At 70.0% G+C, this 19,076-nt stretch overlaps 2 protein-coding genes and 1 long non-coding RNA gene across 3 annotated transcripts; 2 read left to right on the forward strand and 1 right to left on the reverse strand.

The window, feature by feature from the left end:
* The first annotated feature begins 1,059 nt into the window (after positions 1–1,059).
* Positions 1,060–4,714, forward strand: CDK4 (cyclin dependent kinase 4). The gene is made up of 7 exons (XM_068212280.1): positions 1,060–1,456; positions 2,272–2,407; positions 2,470–2,637; positions 3,210–3,319; positions 3,822–3,872; positions 4,170–4,305; positions 4,628–4,714. The coding sequence occupies exons 1-7, from the start codon at positions 1,119–1,121 to the stop codon at positions 4,712–4,714; spliced, it is 1,026 nt and encodes a 341-aa protein (XP_068068381.1). The 5' UTR covers positions 1,060–1,118.
* A 907-nt stretch (positions 4,715–5,621) lies between these two features.
* Positions 5,622–10,332, reverse strand: TSPAN31 (tetraspanin 31). The gene is given in 7 exon segments (XM_068211780.1): positions 5,622–5,779; positions 5,868–5,990; positions 6,383–6,511; positions 6,513–6,548; positions 7,273–7,353; positions 7,943–8,110; positions 10,194–10,332. Coding segments are annotated over 7 exon segments (675 nt in total). The 5' UTR covers positions 10,257–10,332; the 3' UTR covers positions 5,622–5,704.
* Positions 10,333–16,666: 6,334 nt separating this feature from the next.
* LOC137487020 (uncharacterized) lies at positions 16,667–18,381 on the forward strand. Its single transcript, XR_011005826.1, has 3 exons — positions 16,667–16,736; positions 17,864–18,006; positions 18,134–18,381. It is a non-coding gene; the product is annotated as an uncharacterized lncRNA (long non-coding RNA).
* The last annotated feature ends 695 nt before the right edge of the window (positions 18,382–19,076 follow it).

A 19,076-nucleotide genomic window follows, 5' to 3' on the forward strand; every position in this document is an offset into this window, starting at 1 on the left:
TGGGTGTGGGGACCCCCCGGTCTCCTGTGGGGTTTAACCCGGTCGGTGCCACCCACGGGGGGGGGGGTGGGGGGGCAATGTCGCAGGTGGGGGAGGGGCTGACGTCAGCACAGGGGACTCTGGACCCTCGTGGGGACCCTGAGGCAGCCGAGCGTGGTGACCCCCCCCGCCCGGGACTCCCCTCCCCCAGGTGAGCAGGAGGAGGAGGAGGGGAGGGTCCCTGGGCAGGGTTGGCACAGGGCTCACCTGGGCAGCCCGGCCGGGGCCACCTGGGCCAGGTGCGGGTGGCAGATGGACCTGAAAGGGGGCGGGGGGGGGGGAACAGTCACTCCGAGCTGAGAACGGGGGGGGGCCCAGGTGAGGGCGGGGCCGTCGCGGAGCCCCCGGGAAACGCGGGGGGTACCGGAGGGACCGGGACCACCTCAGGTGAGGAGGAACCTTCTGGAACGGGAGCGGTGAGCGCCGGGCTGGGGGGGACCTGGGGGTGTTGGGGACACCTGAGCGGGGGGGGGGGGAGGGCCGTGGCCACAGGTGAGGGGGGGTCCTCGGGTCCTCCCTGCTGCCCCTCCCTCCCCCCGCTCCGCTGCTCCCGCCGCGGGCGCGGCTTCGAGCCCGGCCGGGGCGCTGCCCCTGCCCCTGCCCCTCCCGGGGGTTCCCGGGGGTCCCCTCGCCCCTCCCCCGCCCCGCCCCTCCCCCCGGCCCTTCCGCCCGTCCCTCCCGCCTGTTCCGGCGCCCCCGCCCCTCCCCCCCTTGCCCCGCGCGCCGCCCGGTGAGTTCGGGGCGTCCCGGGACCCCCCAACTTTGGCACCGGCTCCGCCAGGGCCGGAGAGACCCCGCGGGGGGAGGGGCAGCGCCCGGGGGTCGCGGGGCGCTGGAGGGGCCTGGCTGGGGAGCGCTGGGGGGGTCCCGGCGGTTGTGGGGGGTCGGGGGGAGCTGGGGAGCGATGGTTTGGGGGGGCAGGGGTCACGGTGGGGTCTGACCCGAGGGCCGGGGGGGCGATTGGGGTGCTGGGGGTCACGGGGGTGGGCACCGAGGAGAGAGGGGGAATTCGGGGGGCTGGGCTGGGCTGGAGGGGACTGGGATGCCAGGGGCTGGGGGGGCACTGGGGGCACACTGGGATGCCCGGAGCTGGGGCTGGGGGTTGCCGGGGTCTCCCCGCTGTGTTTGGGCAGCCCGGGCTGCCGCCGCTCGGAGCGGGGTGCCGGGGCTGTGGGGGCGCCCCTGAGGGTCCGTGCCCCCCCAGGATGGCGCAGGAGGTGCAGTACGAGCCGGTGGCCGAGCTGGGCGCGGGCGCGCACGGCTCCGTGTTCAAGGCCCGGGACCGGCTGAGCGGGCGCTTCGTGGCGCTCAAGAACGTGCGGGTGCCCACGGGGGGCGCCGGGCTGCCCCCCAGCACCGTGCGGGAGGTGGCTCTGCTGCGGCGCCTCGAGCGCCTCGAGCACCCCAACATCGTCCGGTGAGAGCCGCGGCTGCCCTGGGGCAGCAGGGACGGGGAGCTGGGGTGGGACAGGGCTCCTAGAGCGAGGATGGGGGTTCCAGAGCAGTTTTGGGGTGCCGGGGCAGGGACGGGGTCCCAGAGCCCAGCAGTGGGGGCAGGGAGCAACAGTTTAGGTCACAGAGCCACAGCAGGTGTCCCATGGGCTCTGTCCCACCTGCCCATGTCCCCATGTCCCCGTGTGTCCCTGTCTCACCTGTTCATATCCTGTGTCACCATGTCCCTGTGTTCCTGTCACACCTGCCCATGTCCCCGTGTCCCTGTGTGTCCCCGTGACACCCCATGTCCCGTGTCCCCATGTGTCCCTGTCACACCTGCCCATGTCCCCTGTCCTTGTCACACCTGTTCATATCCCGTGTCCCCATGTGTCCTTGTCACACCTGTTAATGTCCCGTGTCCCCATGTGTCCCTGTCACACCTGCCCATGTCCCGTGTCCCTGTGACACCTCCTCATGGCCTTGTGTCCCCAATTCCCGTGTGTCCCTGTCCCACCTGCCCATGTCCCCTGTCCCCGTGTCCCCATGTGTCCCTGTCCCACCTGCCCATGTCCCCATGTGTCCCTGTCACACCTGCCCATGTCCCATGTCCCTGTCACACCTGTTAATGTCCCGTGTCCCCGTGTGTCCCTGTCACACCTGCCCATGTCCCGTGTCCCTGTGACACTTGCTCATGTCCTTGTGTCTCCATGTCCCTGTGAGTCCCTGTCCCACCTGCCCATGTCCCCTGTCCCCACGTCCCTGTCACACCCGCCCGTGTCCCCGTGTCCCTGTCCCCAGGCTGATGGATGTCTGTGCCAGTGCCCGCTCCCCGCACGAGGCCAAGGTCACGCTGGTGTTCGAGCACGTGGAGCAGGACCTGAAAACCTTCCTGGAGCAGGCGCCGGCCCCGGGGCTGCCCCCGGACACCATCAAGGTGGGCAGGGGGGTCCCGAGGCCCCGGGGGGCGCGGGGGGTCCTGACCCCGCGTCCCCCCAGGACCTGATGCGGCAGTTGCTGCGTGCCCTGGACTTCCTGCACGCCCAGCGCATCGTGCACCGCGACCTGAAGCCCCAGAACGTGCTGGTGACCAGCGCAGGGCAGCTCAAGGTGGCCGATTTCGGGCTGGCCCGGATCTACGGCTGCCACGTGGCCCTGACCCCCGTGGTGCGTACGGGGGACTGGGACTGGGACTGGGAGTGAGAGGGATTGGGATTGGGAGTGATACTGGGACTGGGATTAGGATTGGGACTGGGATTGGGACAGAGGAGTCCTGGGTGGATCACACGTGGCTCTGGTGGCCATGGGTTGAGGTGGCCGTGACCCCCAGCAGTGGTCTTGGCTGGTCCCAGAGCCAGGTGCCATGGGGCTGGGTGGCCGTGGGTCCTGGGGGTCCCAAGTGGCATCAGGTGATGGTGGCCGTGACCCCTAGGAGCTGTGGGTCACAGGGTGACATTGTGGGGACACTGTGCTACCGTGCCACAGCTCAGGGTGGGTGCTCTCGGTCACTGTGGGTCAGTGGGTCACAGGGGTCACTGTGGGTCACTGCTGGGGGACAGGTGGTGACATTGTGGGTCAGTGGGTCACAGGGGTCACTGTGGGTCACAGCAGGGTCCCCGGTGACGCTGTGGGTCACTGCTGGGGGACAGGTGGTGACACTGTAGGTCAGTGGGTCACAGGGGTCACTGTGGGTCACAGCAGGGTCCCCGGTGACGCTGTGGGTCACTGCTGGGGGACAGGTGGTGACACTGTGGTACAGAGCCCCCGAGGTGCTGCTCCGGGCTGCCTACGCCTTCCCCGTGGACATGTGGAGCGTGGGGTGCATCTTTGCTGAGATGTTCCGCAGGAAGTGAGGGGACACCGGGGACATGGGGGGACACGGGGACACATGGGGCAATATGGGGACACAGGCTGGGGGGGCACAGGGGCACATGGGGGAACAAAGGGACATGGGAGGACACGGGGTGGGGCCGTAGGAGGGATAGATGGGGACACAGAGGGGACACAAGCTAGGGGGACATAGGGACACCAGCACACAGACCCAGACTTGGGGGACAAAGCGAGGACCCCCGGGGAGGACATGGGCTGGGGGACACAGGGACATGGGACGGGGGGGATATGAGGGGACACATGAGGACACGGGAACCCGGGTTCACACGGGATGTGGGACACGGGAGGGACACGAGGACACGGAGGGGACACAGGCTGGGGGGACACGGGGGACACTCCTGGGGTCACACGGGTGCTGCTGGGGGCCCTTCCCTGTGGGTGCCAGTGGCAGGGGTGTCCCCTGTGCCTGCTCGCCGGTGCCACCCGGTGTCCCCTGTGCCACCCGGTGTCCCTGTGCCCAGGCCGCTGTTCTGCGGGACCTCGGAGGCCGATCAGCTGGGCAAGATCTTCGAGTGCGTGGGGAGGGGGCAGGGGGGGCTCTGGTCACAGCGAGTGGGGGCTGGGAGCTCCTGGTTTGGGGGGGCTGTCCCGGGGGGTGGTTTGGGCCCCAGGGGGGGTTTGGGGGCTGGAACTGAGGGGGGCGGGGGGGATGAGCTGGGGGGTGCAGCAGAGATTCCCTGGGGGTGTTTTGGGTGGGGGTGCTGGGAGCTGGGGGGGACCCAGCTGGGGACCGGTTCTGGGGGGTTGGTTTGGGGACCTGTTCTGGGGGGTCTTTTTTGGGGACCCTCCTGACCTCCTGTGCCCCCCAGGCTGATCGGGCTCCCCCAGGAGGACGAGTGGCCGCAGGACGTGGCCCTGCCCAGGGCAGCCTTCGCCCCCTGCGCCCCCCGGCAGCCCCGGGGAGAGGTCCCGGAGCTGGGGGACAGCGGGGAGCAGCTGCTGCTGGTGAGGGGCACACGGGGGGGACAGCATGGGGACACAACTACTGCTGCTGCTGCTCCTGGGGAAAATGTGGTGGGGGAATGGGGACATTGGGGGACCCACGGGGACACCAGGGGAGGGGACACAGGTGGGTTGGCACTGGGGACACTCCGGGGGACACGTGGGGGGCACAGGGATGCTCTGTGTGAGTGTGACCATCGGGGACACCTGGGGGAGACAGGATGGCACCTCCCCATCGCCCCCCGGGCTCTGCAGCCCCGCAGGGGAGGGGTCACAGCGGTGTCCCCCCGTGTCCCTGACTGTCCTGCCCTGTCCCCTGCCCCAGGCACTGCTGACCTTCAGCCCCCACAAGCGAATTCCGGCTCACGAGGCCCTGGGACACCGGTACCTGCAGGGGGGGTGTGAGGGGTGACCCTCACCCCCCCAAAAATAACCAGCCCTGAACATCCCCCAGGACTCTCACACCGATGTGGTGGAATTGTGGGGTGACCCCCCCCCCCCCCAAAACACCCCCTGGGCCCCTCCCACTGGTACTTGTTGGGGGAACTGAGGGGTTCCCCCCCCAAACATCCTGACCCCCCCCCTCCAGGGACACCAGGACTGGATCTGGGGGAGCCCCCACTTACTGGGGGGAGGGCAGTTTTTGGAGTTCATTTCCCTGCCAATAAAGGGGTGTGGGCAGTGCCCCCCCCCCCCCCCCGTGTATCACTGGGGGGGGTTACTGCTGCCCTGGGGGGCACCCCAAAATGAGCCCGAGCTGTGGTCAGTGTGGTGTGTTTATTGGGAGGGGACACGGCGACCCCCCGTGGTGGCAGCAGGGGGGGAGGTGTCCCCCTGCTCCCCCCCATTGGGTCTGGGGGGGGACACTCACACACACTGGGGGGGGGTCACTGGTCCCAGTCATGGTGTAAACCAGTACAGACCAGTTTAGGGTGTTGGGATGGGGGGGGGGCCTGCTGGATTTGGGGAGGTTGGGACCCCCCCCAGCCCCCAAGGGGGGAGTGTATGGGGGAGGGGCACCTCCCAGTTTGGGAGGGGTCAGACGGGGAGGAGGGGGAGTTGCTGTGGGGGGGGGTCCTGCCCCGTGTGCCCCTCCCCAGTGTGGGGGTGACCGTGACCCCCCCGGGGGGGGCGGAGGACACACCGTGGGGGCTGGGGGTGTCTGAATGACCAGTACAAACCAGTTTGGAGAGCTCAGACCGAGATGAGTGGGGGGGGGGGGCTCTGCCCCGGGCCCCTCCTGCTGTGGGGGGGGGGGGGGGGGGGTCACCCCATGATTTGGAGGGGGTGTCCATGTCCCCAGTGCTTCATGCGGCTGCGGGGGGCAGCTGGTCAGCATTTGGGGACCCCCCAGGGCTGGGACCCTTCCCCAGAGGAGCTGTGCCCCCCCAGGGCCCCCCCGCTATAGGAAGGCCCCGGGGTTGGCGCGGGGGTCGCGCTGGTTCCGGAAGCGGAGGGCGAGCCAGACCCCCAAAACCTGCAACAAACGGGGGGTGGGTGGGGGGCTGCCGGACCCCCCCAGCGCCTAGAGACCCCTGCCCGCTCCCCCCGGCCCCCCCCCGTACCTCGGTGAAGCTGAAGAACAGCCCGACCCCCCCCAAAATCTTGAGGGCCTGGTCCGAGTGCTGCAGCAGTTGCGGGGCACAGGGGGGGCACGGGGGGGCTCCCCCCGGGGGGAACTGGCACCTCTGGGGGCAAACAGGAGGGTCAGGGGGGTCCCCAACTCCCCCCATCCCTGGGGGTCCTCACACCCCACAGTGGGGGTGGGGGGGTCAGCCCATCCAGGTGGTCCCGAAACTCTGCTTCCCCCCAAAAACTCCAACCCCCCCCCGCAGGGTCCTCCCCCAGCCCCCCCAGGCTCCCCAGACACTTCCCCCAGGGCTGTCCCCAAATCCCCCTGCCCCCCCCAATACCCCCAGGAGGAGTCTCCAAACCCCCCCCAAACCCCCCAGTCACCCCCAAACCCCCCCGAGTACTCAATCACCCCCTAAACCGCGCCCATCTGCCCTCCCAACCCCCCCCCCCCCCCGACTCCCCCAGTCACACCCAAATGCCCCCTCCCAACCTCCCCCAGACTCACAGCGGGGCAGTTTAGGGGTTCCCAGGGGGGCTCCAGCCCGGGGGGGGGGCTGGCCGGAGGGGGGGTCCCGGGGGGCTCCCCCAGACCGCAGCAGCCCAGCCTGCGCTGCAGCTCCCCCCGTGCCCCCCCCGCTCAGCAGGGGCCAGGCCGAGTGCAGCAGCCGCTCCTGGGGGGCAAGGGGGGCACCCCAAAAATCGGTCAGAGCCCCCCAGGACCCCCCCACCGCCACAGGGCCCCTCCAAACCCCTCAGTGCCTCCCAGGACCTCTCCCATCCCCCCAGGACCCCCCCAAACCCTTCAGTGCCCCCCAGGACCCCCCCACCACTATGGGGGCCCCCCCAGCCCCCTCAGTGCCTCCCAGGACCCCCCCACCACCACAGGGCCCCCCCAAACCCCTCAGTGCCCCCCAGGACCCCCCACCACTATGGGGGCCCCCCCAGCCCCCTCAGTGCCTCCCAGGACCTCCCCCATCCCCACAGTGCCCCCCAGGACCTCCCCCCATCCCCACAGGGCCCCCCCCAAACCCCTCAGTGCCCCCAGGACCTCCTCCCACTGCCACAGGGCCCCCCCAAAACCCTTTGTGCCCCTCCAAGGGCTGGGGGACCCCTGTGGGGGTGGGAGAATCCCAGCCCCCCCCCAAGGATTGTGGGGTGCAGGGGGGCCCCTGTGCACCCCGGGATTGGGGGATGGGCTGTGGGGTTCCCAGGGGTGTCCTGGGGGTGGGGTGGGGGGTCCCAGACGGATCTGGGGGTGTCCCGGGGGGGTTTCCAGGGGGTGTGACCCACCTGAGGTGCCCAGGGTTTGGAGGGGGAAGAGGTTCCCTGAGCCCCCCAGGGAGTTGGGGTGTCCCAGGGGGTTTTGGGGGGGGCCGGGGGGGTCTCAGCACCCACCTGAGCCTCCCGGCCCAGGGCGAGGCAGGCGCAGGACACGCCCAGCTGGCACAGGAACACCAGGCCCAGGATCAGCACGTACTGGGGGGGGTCAAGGGGGCACACACACACACCAAGACCCCCCCCCCAAAATCCCCCCGGGATCCCCCAGAATCCCCCCAGCTCCTCCCCACACCCAGACCCCCTGCAGGTTTTGGGGTTCCCGGCAGGGGTTCGAGCCCCTGGGAAGGGTCTGAAGAGGGGCAGGAGCTGGGGGTGCCATGGGGGAGGGGGCTTGGGACATCGGGGGGCATTTGGGGACACAGGGGAGGGGGTGGCAGCTGGGGAGGGGGCCAGGAACATCCAGGGGCATGCTGGGGACACTGCCAGGGGTGCCAGGGACATCCAGGGGGGTGTCTGGGACACTGCCAGGGGTGCCAGGGACATCGAGGGGGTTGCTGGGGACATTGCCAGTGACATCCAGAGAGGCTTGGGCACACTGCTAGGGGTGCCAGGGGTGTTGGGGACACTGCCAGGGGTGCCAGGGACACCCAGGGGTGGTGGGGACTGAGGGGAGCTTTGGGCCAAGGGACAAAGCAGGACAGGACGCGGTGCCCAAGCGGGCTGGGGGCTCGCAGAGGGGCTGGGGGTGCCGGGGGGCGGTCCCCGGACGTTCCCCCCTGAAGGATACGAAGAAGAGCAGGACCTGGTGGTGCCGCAGGGCCCCCAGCAGCCCCAGCCCCGCGATCAGCAGGAGGAAGACGCCGACGGCGAAGGCTCCTCCGAGCAGGGGGGGGCTGGAGCCCCCGGCCAGGCCCCGCGCCCAGCCCGCCACGGCCACCAGCAGCACGCCCACCAGCTGGGGGGCACCGGTCAGGGGGCACCGAGAGCCCCGGGGGTCCCCTGAACCGGGGCTGTGCCCCCCGAACCGGGGATGTGCCCCCCTGAACCGGGGATGTGTGTGCCCCCCTGAACCAGGGCCGTGTGTGCCCCCCGAACCGGGGCTGTGTGTGCCCCCCGAACCGGGGATGTGCCCCCTGAACTGGGGCTGTGTGTGCTCCCTGAACCGGGACTCTGTGTGCCCCCCGAACCGGGGCTGTGCCCCCCGAACCGGGGCTGTGTGTGCCCCTGAACCGGGACTCTGTGTGCCCCCCGAACCGGGCTGTGTGTGCCCCTGAACCGGGACTCTGTGTGCCCCCCGAACCGGACTCTGTGTGCCCCCCGAACCGGGGCTGTGTGTGCCCCTGAACCGGGGCTGTGTGTGCCCCCGAACCGGGGCTGTGTGTGCCCCTGAACCGGGGCTGTGTGTGCTCCCTGAACCGGGACTCTGTGTGCCCCCCGAACCGGGACTCTGTGTGCCCCCCGAACCGGGACTCTGTGTGCCCCCCGAACCGGGGCTGTGTGTGCCCCTGAACCGGGGCTGTGTGTGCCCCTGAACCAGGGCCGTGTGTGCCCCCCGAACCGGGGCTGTGTGTGCCCCCCGAACCGGGGCTGTGCCCCCGAACCGGGGCTGTGTGTGCCCCTGAAACCGGGACTCTGTGTGCCCCCCGAACCGGGGCTGTGTGTGCCCCTGAACCGGGACTCTGTGTGCCCCCCGAACCGGGACTCTGTGTGCCCCCCGAACCGGGGCTGTGTGTGCCCCTGAACCGGGGCTGTGTGTGCCCCCCGAACCGGGGCTGTGTGTGCCCCTGAACCGGGGCTGTGTGTGCCCCTGAACTGGGGCTGTGTGTGCCCCCGAACCGGGGCTGTGTGTGCCCCTGAACCGGGGCTGTGTGTGCCCCTGAACCGGGGCTGTGTGTGCCCCCCGAACCGGGGCTGTGCCCCCCAAACCGGGGCTGTGTGTGCCCCTGAACCGGGGCTGTGTGTGCCCCTGAACCGGGGCTGTGTGTGCCCCCCAAACTGGGGCTGTGCCCGCCGAACCGGGGCTCTGTGCTCCCCCGTGCCCGCGGGGCTGGGCACAGCTCTGGGCCCCGGCAGTGTTTTGGGGTCCCCATGGTCAGGGGGGGCCTCTCTGCCCCCAGACCCCCGGAATTCCCGCCCCCCCCCCCCCCCGCTGATGTGGATTTGGGGGATGTGACCTTTGACCCTGCCCCTTCCTGCGGTTTTGGGGCGTCCCCCGCCCCTCCCCCTCCCTTTAGGGCACCCCAGAGCCCCTCACCACCCCCAGACCGGGGGTCCCAGGAGCCCCCCCAACTTTGGGGACTCCCATCTTCCCCACAGGGAAAGACCCCCCCAGCACCCCAGAACCCCAGATCTGGAGGCGATCCCCCCGCCCTCCAGACCTCCCCAGAGCTCCACCAGGGCAGAGGGGTCCCCATTCCCCTCACAGCCCCCTCACAGGGGTCCCCATTCCCCTCAGGCCCCCCCAGGACAGAGGGGTCCCCATTCCCCTCAGGCCCCCCCAGGACAGAGGGGTCCCCATTCCCCTGAGGCCCCCTCACAGGGGTCCCCATTCCCCTCAGACCCCCTCACAGGGGTCCCCATTCCCCTCACGGCCCCCCCAGGACAGAGGGGTCCCCATTCCCCTCACAGCCCCCTCACAGGGGTCCCCATTCCCCTCACGGCCCCCCCAGGACAGAGGGGTCCCCATTCCCCTCACGGCCCCTCACAGGGGTCCCATTCCCCTCACGGCCCCCCCAGGGCAGAGGGGTCCCCATTCCCCTCAGACCCCCCTCACAGGGGTCCCCATTCCCCTCAGGCCCCCCTAGGGCAGAGGGGTCCCCATTCCCCTCAGACCCCCCTCACAGGGGTCCCCATTCCCCTCAGGCCCCCTCACAGGGGTCCCCATTCCCCTCACGGCCCCCCCAGGACAGAGGGATCCCATTCCCCTCAGGCCCCCTCACAGGGGTCCCCATTCCCCTCAGACCCCCTCACAGGGGTACCCATTCCCCTCAGACCCCCCTCACAGGGGTCCCCATTCCCCTCACGGCCCCTCCGCTCACCACATAAACCACGTTGAGGGCGCAGAGCGCGTTGCGCGAACAGGCGAAGCCTCCGCAGACCATGGCGGGGTCGGGGGTGTCCCGGGGGTCCCGGGGGGGGCTCGGGGGGTCCCGGGGGGCTCGGGGGTCCCGGGGCGTTCCGGGCCCTTTAAACCGCGGCCCCGCGCCCCGCGGCCCCCGCGCCCCGCGCGCGCCCCGCCCGCACTGCGCGTGCGCAGGAGCCCCGCCCCGCCCACCGCACCCAGTGCCGGCCCAGCCCCGCCCTTAGGCCACGCCCACTGTTCCGTATATGGGTATAGCCCCCGCCCACAACCCCACACGCGCCCTCTCCATACTGCGCATGCGTGCTGCGCCGCCGAGGCGGGGGCGTGGCCTCCCGCGAGTGGGCGGGGCGATTCGGAGTCCCATGCCACGCCCCCGGACCTCGCCCCTCTCCCGACCCCCCCCGACCGCACAAATCCCGGCCCCGCCGAACCCCAGAGCCTCGCAGAGCCCCCAGGACCCCCCCATGGCCCCCCAGAACGTCCATAGCCTCCAAGGACCCCCATATAGCCCTCCAGGACCCCCCCATGGCCCCCCAGAACGTCCATAGCCTCCAAGGACCCCCATATAGCCCTCCAGGACCCCCCCCATGGCCCCCCAGAACGTCCACAGCCTCCAATGACCCCCATATAGCCCTCCAGGACCCCCCCATGGCCCCCCAGAACGTCCACAGCCTCCAAGGACCCCCATATAGCCCTCCAGGACCCCCCCCATGGCCCCCCAGAACATCCATAGCCTCCAAGGACCCCCATATAGCCCTCCAGGACCCCCCCATGGCCCCCCAGAACGTCCACAGCCTCCAAGGACCCCCATATAGCCCTCCAGGACCCCCCCCATGGCCCCCAGAACGTCCACAGCCTCCTAGGACCCCCATATAGCCCTCCAGGACCCCCCCATGGCCCCCCAGAACGTCCATAGCCTCCAAGGACCCCCATATAGCCCTCCAGGACCCCCCCATGGCCCCCCAGAACATCCATAGCCTCCAAGGACCCCCATATAGCCCTCCAGGACCCCCCCATGGCCCCCCAGAACGTCCACAGCCTCCAAGGACCCCCATATAGCCCTCCAGGACCCCCCCATGGCCCCCCAGAACGTCCACAGCCTCCAAGGACCCCCATATAGCCCTCCAGGACCCCCCCATGGCCCCCCAGAACGTCCACAGCCTCCAAGGACCCCATATAGCCCTCCAGAACCCCCCCATGGCCCCCCAGAACGTCCATAGCCTCCAAGGACCCCCATATAGCCCTCCAGGACCCCCCCCATGGCCCCCCAGAACGTCCACAGCCTCCAAGGACCCCCATATAGCCCTCCAGGACCCCCCATGGCCCCCCCAGAACGTCCACAGCCTCCAAGGACCCCCATATAGCCCTCCAGGACCCCCCTATGGCCCCCAGAACATCCATAGCCTCCAAGGACCCCCATATAGCCCTCCAGGACCCCCCCATGGCCCCCCAGAACGTCCATAGCCCCCAAGGACCCCCATATAGCCCTCCAGGACCCCCCCATGGCCCCCCAGAACGTCCATAGCCTCCAAGGACCCCCATATAGCCCTCCAGGACCCCCCCATGGCCCCCCCCCAGCCCCTATATCCCCCCCATTACCTCCCAGAACTCCCCCCGAGCCCCGCAAGATCCCCCCATTACCTCCCAGGATCCCCCAGAGCCCCCCAGCATCCCCCCACGGCCCCCCCAGCCCGTCTATCCCCCCCCCCAAGAGACCCCCTCACCCCTGAGCACCCCGCAGCCCCCCCGGTCCGAGGCGATCTCCCCCTGACCCCCCATGGCCCCCCCAGATCCCCTCCGTCACCCTCAGGTGCTTCTGGGCTGCCCAAACCTTCTCGGGGGTGCCCAGAGCCCCCCCAGACCCCTCCTTGCCTCTGCCCCCCGAGGTGAGGGGAGGGGTCGCGACCTCCTGGGAAGTCCTTGAGGGCGCACATTTGGTCCCTTAAACATTAAACAGCTCCGGGGGGGGGCGGGGGGCCGGATTTGGGGGTGCCCACACCACGGGAGGGGGCGGATTCCGGGGGGCGAGCCCCCCAGACCACCCCTCGGGCCCGGGGACGCGGGGAATTGCGGGTGCAGCCGCCCCCCAGCCAGCCCGGGGGGGGGCTCGCGGTGGCCCCCCGGGGTCTGTCGAGGTCACGTCGCGACCTTGGGGCGTTATCGCGACAGCGATAGGAGCAGCTATAAGCGACAGCGGGCCCGGGGCGGGCCGCGATGGCTCCGTGGCTGCTGTGGCTGCTGCTGGTGACCGGCACCGGGGGGCGGCGGGGGAGTCCCCCCCTGAGCCCCGGGCCGTACCGGGGCCCCCCCAGGCGGTACCGGAGCTCCCCCGGGCCGTACCGGGGCACCCCCAGGCGGTACCGGAGCTCCCCCGGGCTGTACCGGGGCCCCCCCCAGGCGGTACCGGAGCTCCTCCGGGCCGTACCGGGGCACCCCCCGGGCGGTACCGGAGCTCCCCCGGCCGTACCGGGGCCCCCCCAGGCGGTACCGGAGCTCCCCCGGGCCGTACCGGGGCACCCCCGGGCGGTACCGGAGCTCCCCCGGGCCGTACCGGGGCACCCCCGGGCGGTACCGGAGCTCCCCCGGGCCGTACCGGGGCGCCCCCAGGCCGTGTCGGACGCGGAGATCCGGGAGCTCTCGGAGCAGCTGCTCGCCGCAGACTCGAACCGGGCCGGGCCGGGGCAGCTGGAGCTGAACCTGCAGGGCACGGGGAACGACAGCGCGGCGCCCAGGTGGGGACAGGGTGGGGACAGGGCTGGGGACAGGGCTGGGACAGGGCTGGGGACAGGGGACAGGGCTGGGACAGGGCTGGGGACAGGGCGGGGACAGGGCTGGGACAGGGCTGGGACAGGGCGGGGACAGGGTGGGGACAGGGCGGGGACAGGACTGGGACAGGGCTGGGACAGGGGACAGGGCTGGGACAGGGCTGGGACAGGGAACAGGGCTGGGACAGGGCTGGGACAGGGCTGGGACAGGGCGGGGACAGGGCTGGGACAGGGCTGGGACAGGGCTGGGACAGGGAACAGGGCTGGGACAGGGCTGGGACAGGGTGGGGACAGGGCTGGGACAGGGCTGGGACAGGGTGGGGACAGGGTGGGGACAGGGTGGGGACAGGGCTGGGACAGGGTGGGGACAGGGCGGGGACAGGGCGGGGACAGGGTGGGGACAGGGGCGGGACAGGGTGGGGACAGGGCGGGGACAGGGCGGGGACAGGGTGGGGACAGGGCGGGACAGGGCGGGGACAGGACTGGGACAGGGTGGGGACAGGGTGGGGACAGGGTGGGGACAGGGCGGGGACAGGGTGGGGACAGGGCGGGACAGGGCGGGGACAGGGTGGGGGACAGGGCTGGGACAGGGTGGGGACAGGACTGGGACAGGGTGGGGGACAGGGTGGGGACAGGGTGGGGACAGGGCTGGGACAGGGCTGGGACAGGGCTGGGACAGGGCGGGGACAGGGCTGGGACAGGGTGGGGACAGGGTGGGGACAGGGCTGGAACAGGGTGGGGACAGGGGACAGGGCTGGGACAGGGCTGGGACAGGGTGGGGGACAGGGCTGGGACAGGGTGGGGACAGGGCTGGACAGGGTGGGGACAGGACGGGGACAGGGTGGGGACAGGGCTGGGACAGGGGACAGGGCTGGGACAGGGCTGGACAGGGCTGGGACAGGGTGGGGACAGGGTGGGGACAGGTTGGGGACAGGGTGGGGACAGGGCCTGGGACAGGGTGGGGACAGGGCTGGGACAGGGCTGGAGGGCGAGCGGGACTCGGCGCCCTCCGTGTTCTCCCTCCGTCCCCCCACCCCTCCCCGCTCTCCATCCACCTGGCTCCCTTCTCATCCCCTCGATCCCACCTGTCTCCACCCCTGTCCCTCCATCCTAGTCTTAATCCCAGTCCCAGTCCCAGTCCCAGTCCCAGTCCCAATCCCAATCCCGTGTTTTTCCATCCCGTGTGTTCCCATCCTCGCTCTTCCTCACCAAACCCATTTCCCTCCATCCCATCCCTCCACCCCATCCCATCTGCCCCCATCCTGACCCCAACTCCTTGATCCTCTCCATCCCACACTTCCCTCCCAACCACACATTTCTTCGCCCTCATCCTTCCACCCCAAATCCATGGCCCTGCACCCCACATCTCCACCCCACGTGTGTCCGTCCATCCATCCATCCATCCATCCATCCCCCATCCCAATCCTGCATTCCCTTATCCCATCTCTCCACCTGGTGCATTTCCATCCCACATTTCCCCCAGTCCCAGTTCCCAATCCCATCCCAATCCCGTCCCAATCCCAATCCCATCCCAATCCCACCCCAAACCCATCCCAATCCTACCCCAATCCCATCCCACCCCAATCCGAATCCCAATCCCACCCCAATCCCACCCCAATCCAATCCCATCCCAATCCCAATCCCAATCCCACCCCAATCCCAATCCCAATCCCATCCCAGTCCCATTCCCATCCCAATCCCAATTCCATCCCAATCCCAATCCCAATCCCAATCCCATCCCACTTTCCCAGGCTGTTTTCCCGCGTGGCCCCGCAGCTGCTGGCCGCTCCCACCTTCTCGCGGCTGCTGCCGCTGCTGGACAATTACGAGCCGCGGCCGGGCCGGGCAGAGACGGAGCCGGCGGCGGAGCTGCGGGAGCAGCGGCGCTTCCTGGAGGCCGCGCTGGCCACGCCGGTGCTGGCGCTGCTCGAGCGCTTCGTCCTCGCCAAGGGTGAGGCCGCGCTGTCCTCGTGGTGTCCCCGCGGTGTCCCCAGGGTGTGCCCACGGTGTCCCCACTATCCCCACGGTGCCCCCATGGTGATCCCTCTGTCCCCAGGGTGTGCCCACGGTGTCCCCACTATCCCCACGGTGCCCCCATGGTGATCCCTCTGTCCCCACGGTGTCCCCACAGTGTCCCCCCCATCCCCACGGTGCCCCCATGGTGATCCTTCTGCACCCACAATGTCCCCAGGGTGTTCCCCCTCTCCCCACGGCGTCCCCACGGTGTCCCCACTATCCCCACGGTGTCCCCATGGTGATCTCTGTGTCCCCACAATGTCCCCAGGGTGTTCCCCCTCTCCCCACGGCGTCCCCACGGTGTCCCCACTATCCCCACGGTGCCCCCATGGTGATCTCTGTGTCCCCACAATGTCCCCAGGGTGTTCCCCCTGTCCCCACGGTGCCCCCATGGTGATCTCTGTGTCCCCACAATGTCCCCAGGGTGTTCCCCCTGTCCCCACGGTGCCCCCATGGTGATCTCTGTGTCCCCACAATGTCCCCAGGGTGTTCCCCCTGTCCCCACGGTGCCCCCATGGTGATCTCTGTGTCCCCACAATGTCCCCAGGGTGTTCCCCCTCTCCCCACGGCGTCCCCACGGTGTCCCCACTATCCCCACGGTGCCCCCATGGTGATCTCTGTGTCCCCACAATGTCCCCAGGGTGTTCCCCCTGTCCCCACGGCATCCCCACAGTGTCCCCACAGTGTCCCCCCTATCCCCACGATGTCCCCATGGTGTTCCCCCTATCCCCACAGTGTCCCCACAGTGTCCCCAAGGTATCCCTCCTGTCCCCCTGTCCTTAGGGCTGAACCCCCCCATCTACATGCCCTACCCTGTCCCCAGGGCTGTGCCCCATGTCACCACAGTGTCCCCACACTGTCCCTATGATGTCCCTACACTGTCCCCAGGGCTGTGCCCCATGTCCCCACGATGTCCCCACGATGTCCCCACGCTGTCCCCAGGGCTGTGCCCCATGCTGTGCCCACGCTGTCCCCAGGGCTGTGCCCCATGCTGTCCCCACGCTGTCCCCAGGGCTGTGCCCACGATGTCCCCACGCTGTCCCCAGGGCTGTGCCCACGCTGTCCCCCACGCTGTCCCCAGGGCTGTACCCCATGCTGTCCCCAGGGCTGTGCCCACGATGCCCCCATGCTGTCCCCAGGGCTGTGCCCCATGCTGTCCCCACGCTGTCCCCAGGGCTGTGCCCCACGCTGTCCCCACGCTGTCCCCAGGGCTGTGCCCACGCTGTCCCCACGCTGTCCCCAGGGCTGTGCCCCACGCTGTCCCCACGCTGTCCCCAGGGCTGTACCCCTCGGCCGAGGCGTTCCGGGCCGATCTCCACTCCATGTGGTTTGGGCTCTACTCGCGCTCCGGTGGGAAAGCTCTGGACTCCTCTGGCTTCGAGCACGTGTTCGTTGGTGAGGGGACACGGGGGACATGTGGGGACACGGGGGGACACTGGAGATGGGCGGGACACCGAGGGGATGGGGGGACACTGTGGGGATGATGCTGGGGAGGCTTGGGGGGCAGTGCCGGGGGTTGGGGATCACGTGGGGGTGTCCGTGGGGGGAGGGGTGTCCGTGGGGGGGTCCGTGGCGGCGGAGCTGTGGTCACCTGCTCTCTGTGGTCACCTGTGTCCCCAGGGGAGGTGAAGAACGGTGCGGTGTCGGGCTGGGTGCAGCTGCAGGCGCTGGAGCGCGCGGGGCGGCTGGAGTACCTGGGCTACACCTGGGACGGGCCTGTGAGTGGGGACAGCGGGGGACACAGGGGGACATGGGGACATGGGGACATGGGGGGACTGGAGTACCTGCAGTACACCTGGGAAGTGCCCGTGAGTGGGGACAGCGGGGGACACAGGGGGTGGCTGGACTACCTGCAGTACACCTGGGATGGGCCCAGGAGTGGGGACACGGGGGACACAGGGGGACATGGGGGACATGGGGGAACTGGAGTACCTGGGTTACACCTGGGATGGGCCCAGGAGTGGGGACAGGGGAGGACACAGGGGGGACACAGGGACATGGGGACATGGGGACATGGGGACACGGGGACATGAGGGTGGCTGGCGTACCTGGGCTACACCTGGGATGGGCCCAGGAGTGGGGACATGGGGGAACACGGGGACACGGGGACATGGGGGGACACAGGGACACCAGGGGTGCTAAAGGAACATGGAGAGGATGAGGCTGTGAGGACGATGGGGATACGGGGGGGACTCCCTGAGTGAGGGATGGGGACAACACTGGGGGACATGGGGACACGGGGGACAGGGGGACACGGGGGACATGGGGAGGGATTCCCTGAGCGGGGGGTGGGGACACAGAGCGGGGCACCCACTGCAGCAGCCCTCGGCTTCCCCTCCTGCCCCCATCCCCCGCAGTGTCCCCAGCCAGGGTCTCTGTCCCCAAGGATGACCCGAGGGTCCCTGTCACTGTGCCCACCCACGATGCCCCTGAGAGCCCATCCCCCACATTTCCCTGGAACCCCGTGGCCCCCCATGTGCCACTGGCTGTCCCCACCCTCCCTGTCCCCTCTCACCATCCTCCATCCTCCCCTGCAGCACCCCTGGTGTCCCCGTCCCCCAAGGCCACGCCCGGGGTCCCCCCACGGCTGTGCCCGCGTGTCCGTGCCCCCCGTGTCCGTACCCACGGGCCCTCTGTGTCCCTGCCCCCCATGACCAGGGACCATAGCCGGGTACCCCCCTGCCCACACCCGTGCCCTTCGTGTCTGGGCCCCCTGTGAGACCCCCCCGCAGTGATCTGGGCTCCTGGATGTGCTGTCACTGCGGTTCCGCCGAGATGGGCACCGTGCCCCCCTGTCTGTCCCCTCCGTGACACGCCCTGTGACCCCACCGCGTCCCCCCCGCAGTGGACGGGCTTCCCGGACGTGCTGTCGCTGCGGTTCCGCTGGGACGGGCACCTCAAGGCCCGGGGGTCGCTCCTGGTGGGCTCCAGCCCCGAGTTCGACCTGGCGCTCTTCACCCTCTGCTTCCTGGCACGGCCCGACAGCCAGTGAGTGCGGGCCACCGAGGGGAGCGGGCTGGCACCTGCCCGAGGGGGGCGACCTGGCAGCCACCCGGGGGTTGTGGTGGCCGCCCGGGGGTGCCAGGCCCGGGGTCACCCTCACCGGTCCTTGCAGGTGCCACATCAGCCTGGGGGGCGAAGCCGCCACCATCCAGACCTACTCCTGGGAGAAACAGCGCCTCGTGGCCTCCGCGTACCCCCTCACCCCCTGAGCCCTCCAAAACCCCCCAGCACCCCCGGGACCCCCCTCACCGCTCAATAAACCCCCCACCCGGACCCCCATTCCCGCCTCTGCCCGGGAGGGTGCAGGGCATGGGGACACTGGGTGCTGGGACCCCCAAAGAGTGCTGGGACCCCCTGGGGGTGCGGGCACCCCACAGGGACCGCTGGGACCCCGGCAGGACTCCATGGCTGGGGGAGGACACAGGGCCATCCCCAAGGGGCCCTGGCAGCTTCATGCTGGGGTGACATGGGGACACCTGGGGGGACGTGTGCGTGTGGGGGTGGGCTGTGTGTGCATGGGATGGCACACGTGTCCTTAGCGTGCCCGTGTGTCACCACGCGTGTCCTTAGCGTGCCCGTGTGTCCCTGCAGTGTCTGTCACTGCAGTCTCTGTGTGTCACTGCAGTGTCCTCAGCGTGTCCCTGTCACTCCACATGTCATTGGCATGTCCATATGTGGCTGCACGTGTCCCCAACATGTCTGTGTGTCACTGCACACATCCCCAGCGTGTCCATGTGTCCCTGGACGTGTCCCCAGCCTGTCCACGTGCCCATGCATGTCCCCAGCATGTCACTGGTTTGTCCGTGTCACCTCACACGTGTCCCCAGCGTGTCCGTGTGTCCCCAGCGTGTCTGCACAAGAACCCCATGCGTGTCCACCTGAGCACGCCAGGGTGTCCCCAGCACACGCCGTGTCCTCGCGGTGTCCCCCACAGTGCCCGCTCGTGTGTGTGTGTCCCCACGTGTCCCTGTCCCCGCAGCTGCGTGTCCCCTGTGCCGCCGTCCCCCTGCCATGTCGCTGGCATGCCCGTGGCGTGCCCGTGGTGTGGCGGCCCG

Source organism: Anomalospiza imberbis, chromosome 22 (genome assembly GCF_031753505.1).
Source record: "Anomalospiza imberbis isolate Cuckoo-Finch-1a 21T00152 chromosome 22, ASM3175350v1, whole genome shotgun sequence".
In the NCBI taxonomy this organism is placed as follows: domain Eukaryota; kingdom Metazoa; phylum Chordata; class Aves; order Passeriformes; family Viduidae; genus Anomalospiza; species Anomalospiza imberbis.

What these genes read in the sequence shown, in the direction of transcription:
- CDK4 (XM_068212280.1), top strand. Translation starts at nt 1,119, where the DNA reads ATGCCCGGAGCTGGGGCTGGGGGTTGCCGGGGTCTCCCCGCTGTGTTT. An exon ending in ACGTGGCCCTGACCCCCGTG is followed by an intron (nt 2,638 to 3,209) that starts GTGCGTACGGGG and finishes GCTGGGGGACAG; the next exon opens with GTGGTGACACTGTGGTACAG. An exon ending in CAGCTGGGCAAGATCTTCGA is followed by an intron (nt 3,873 to 4,169) that starts GTGCGTGGGGAG and finishes TGTGCCCCCCAG; the next exon opens with GCTGATCGGGCTCCCCCAGG.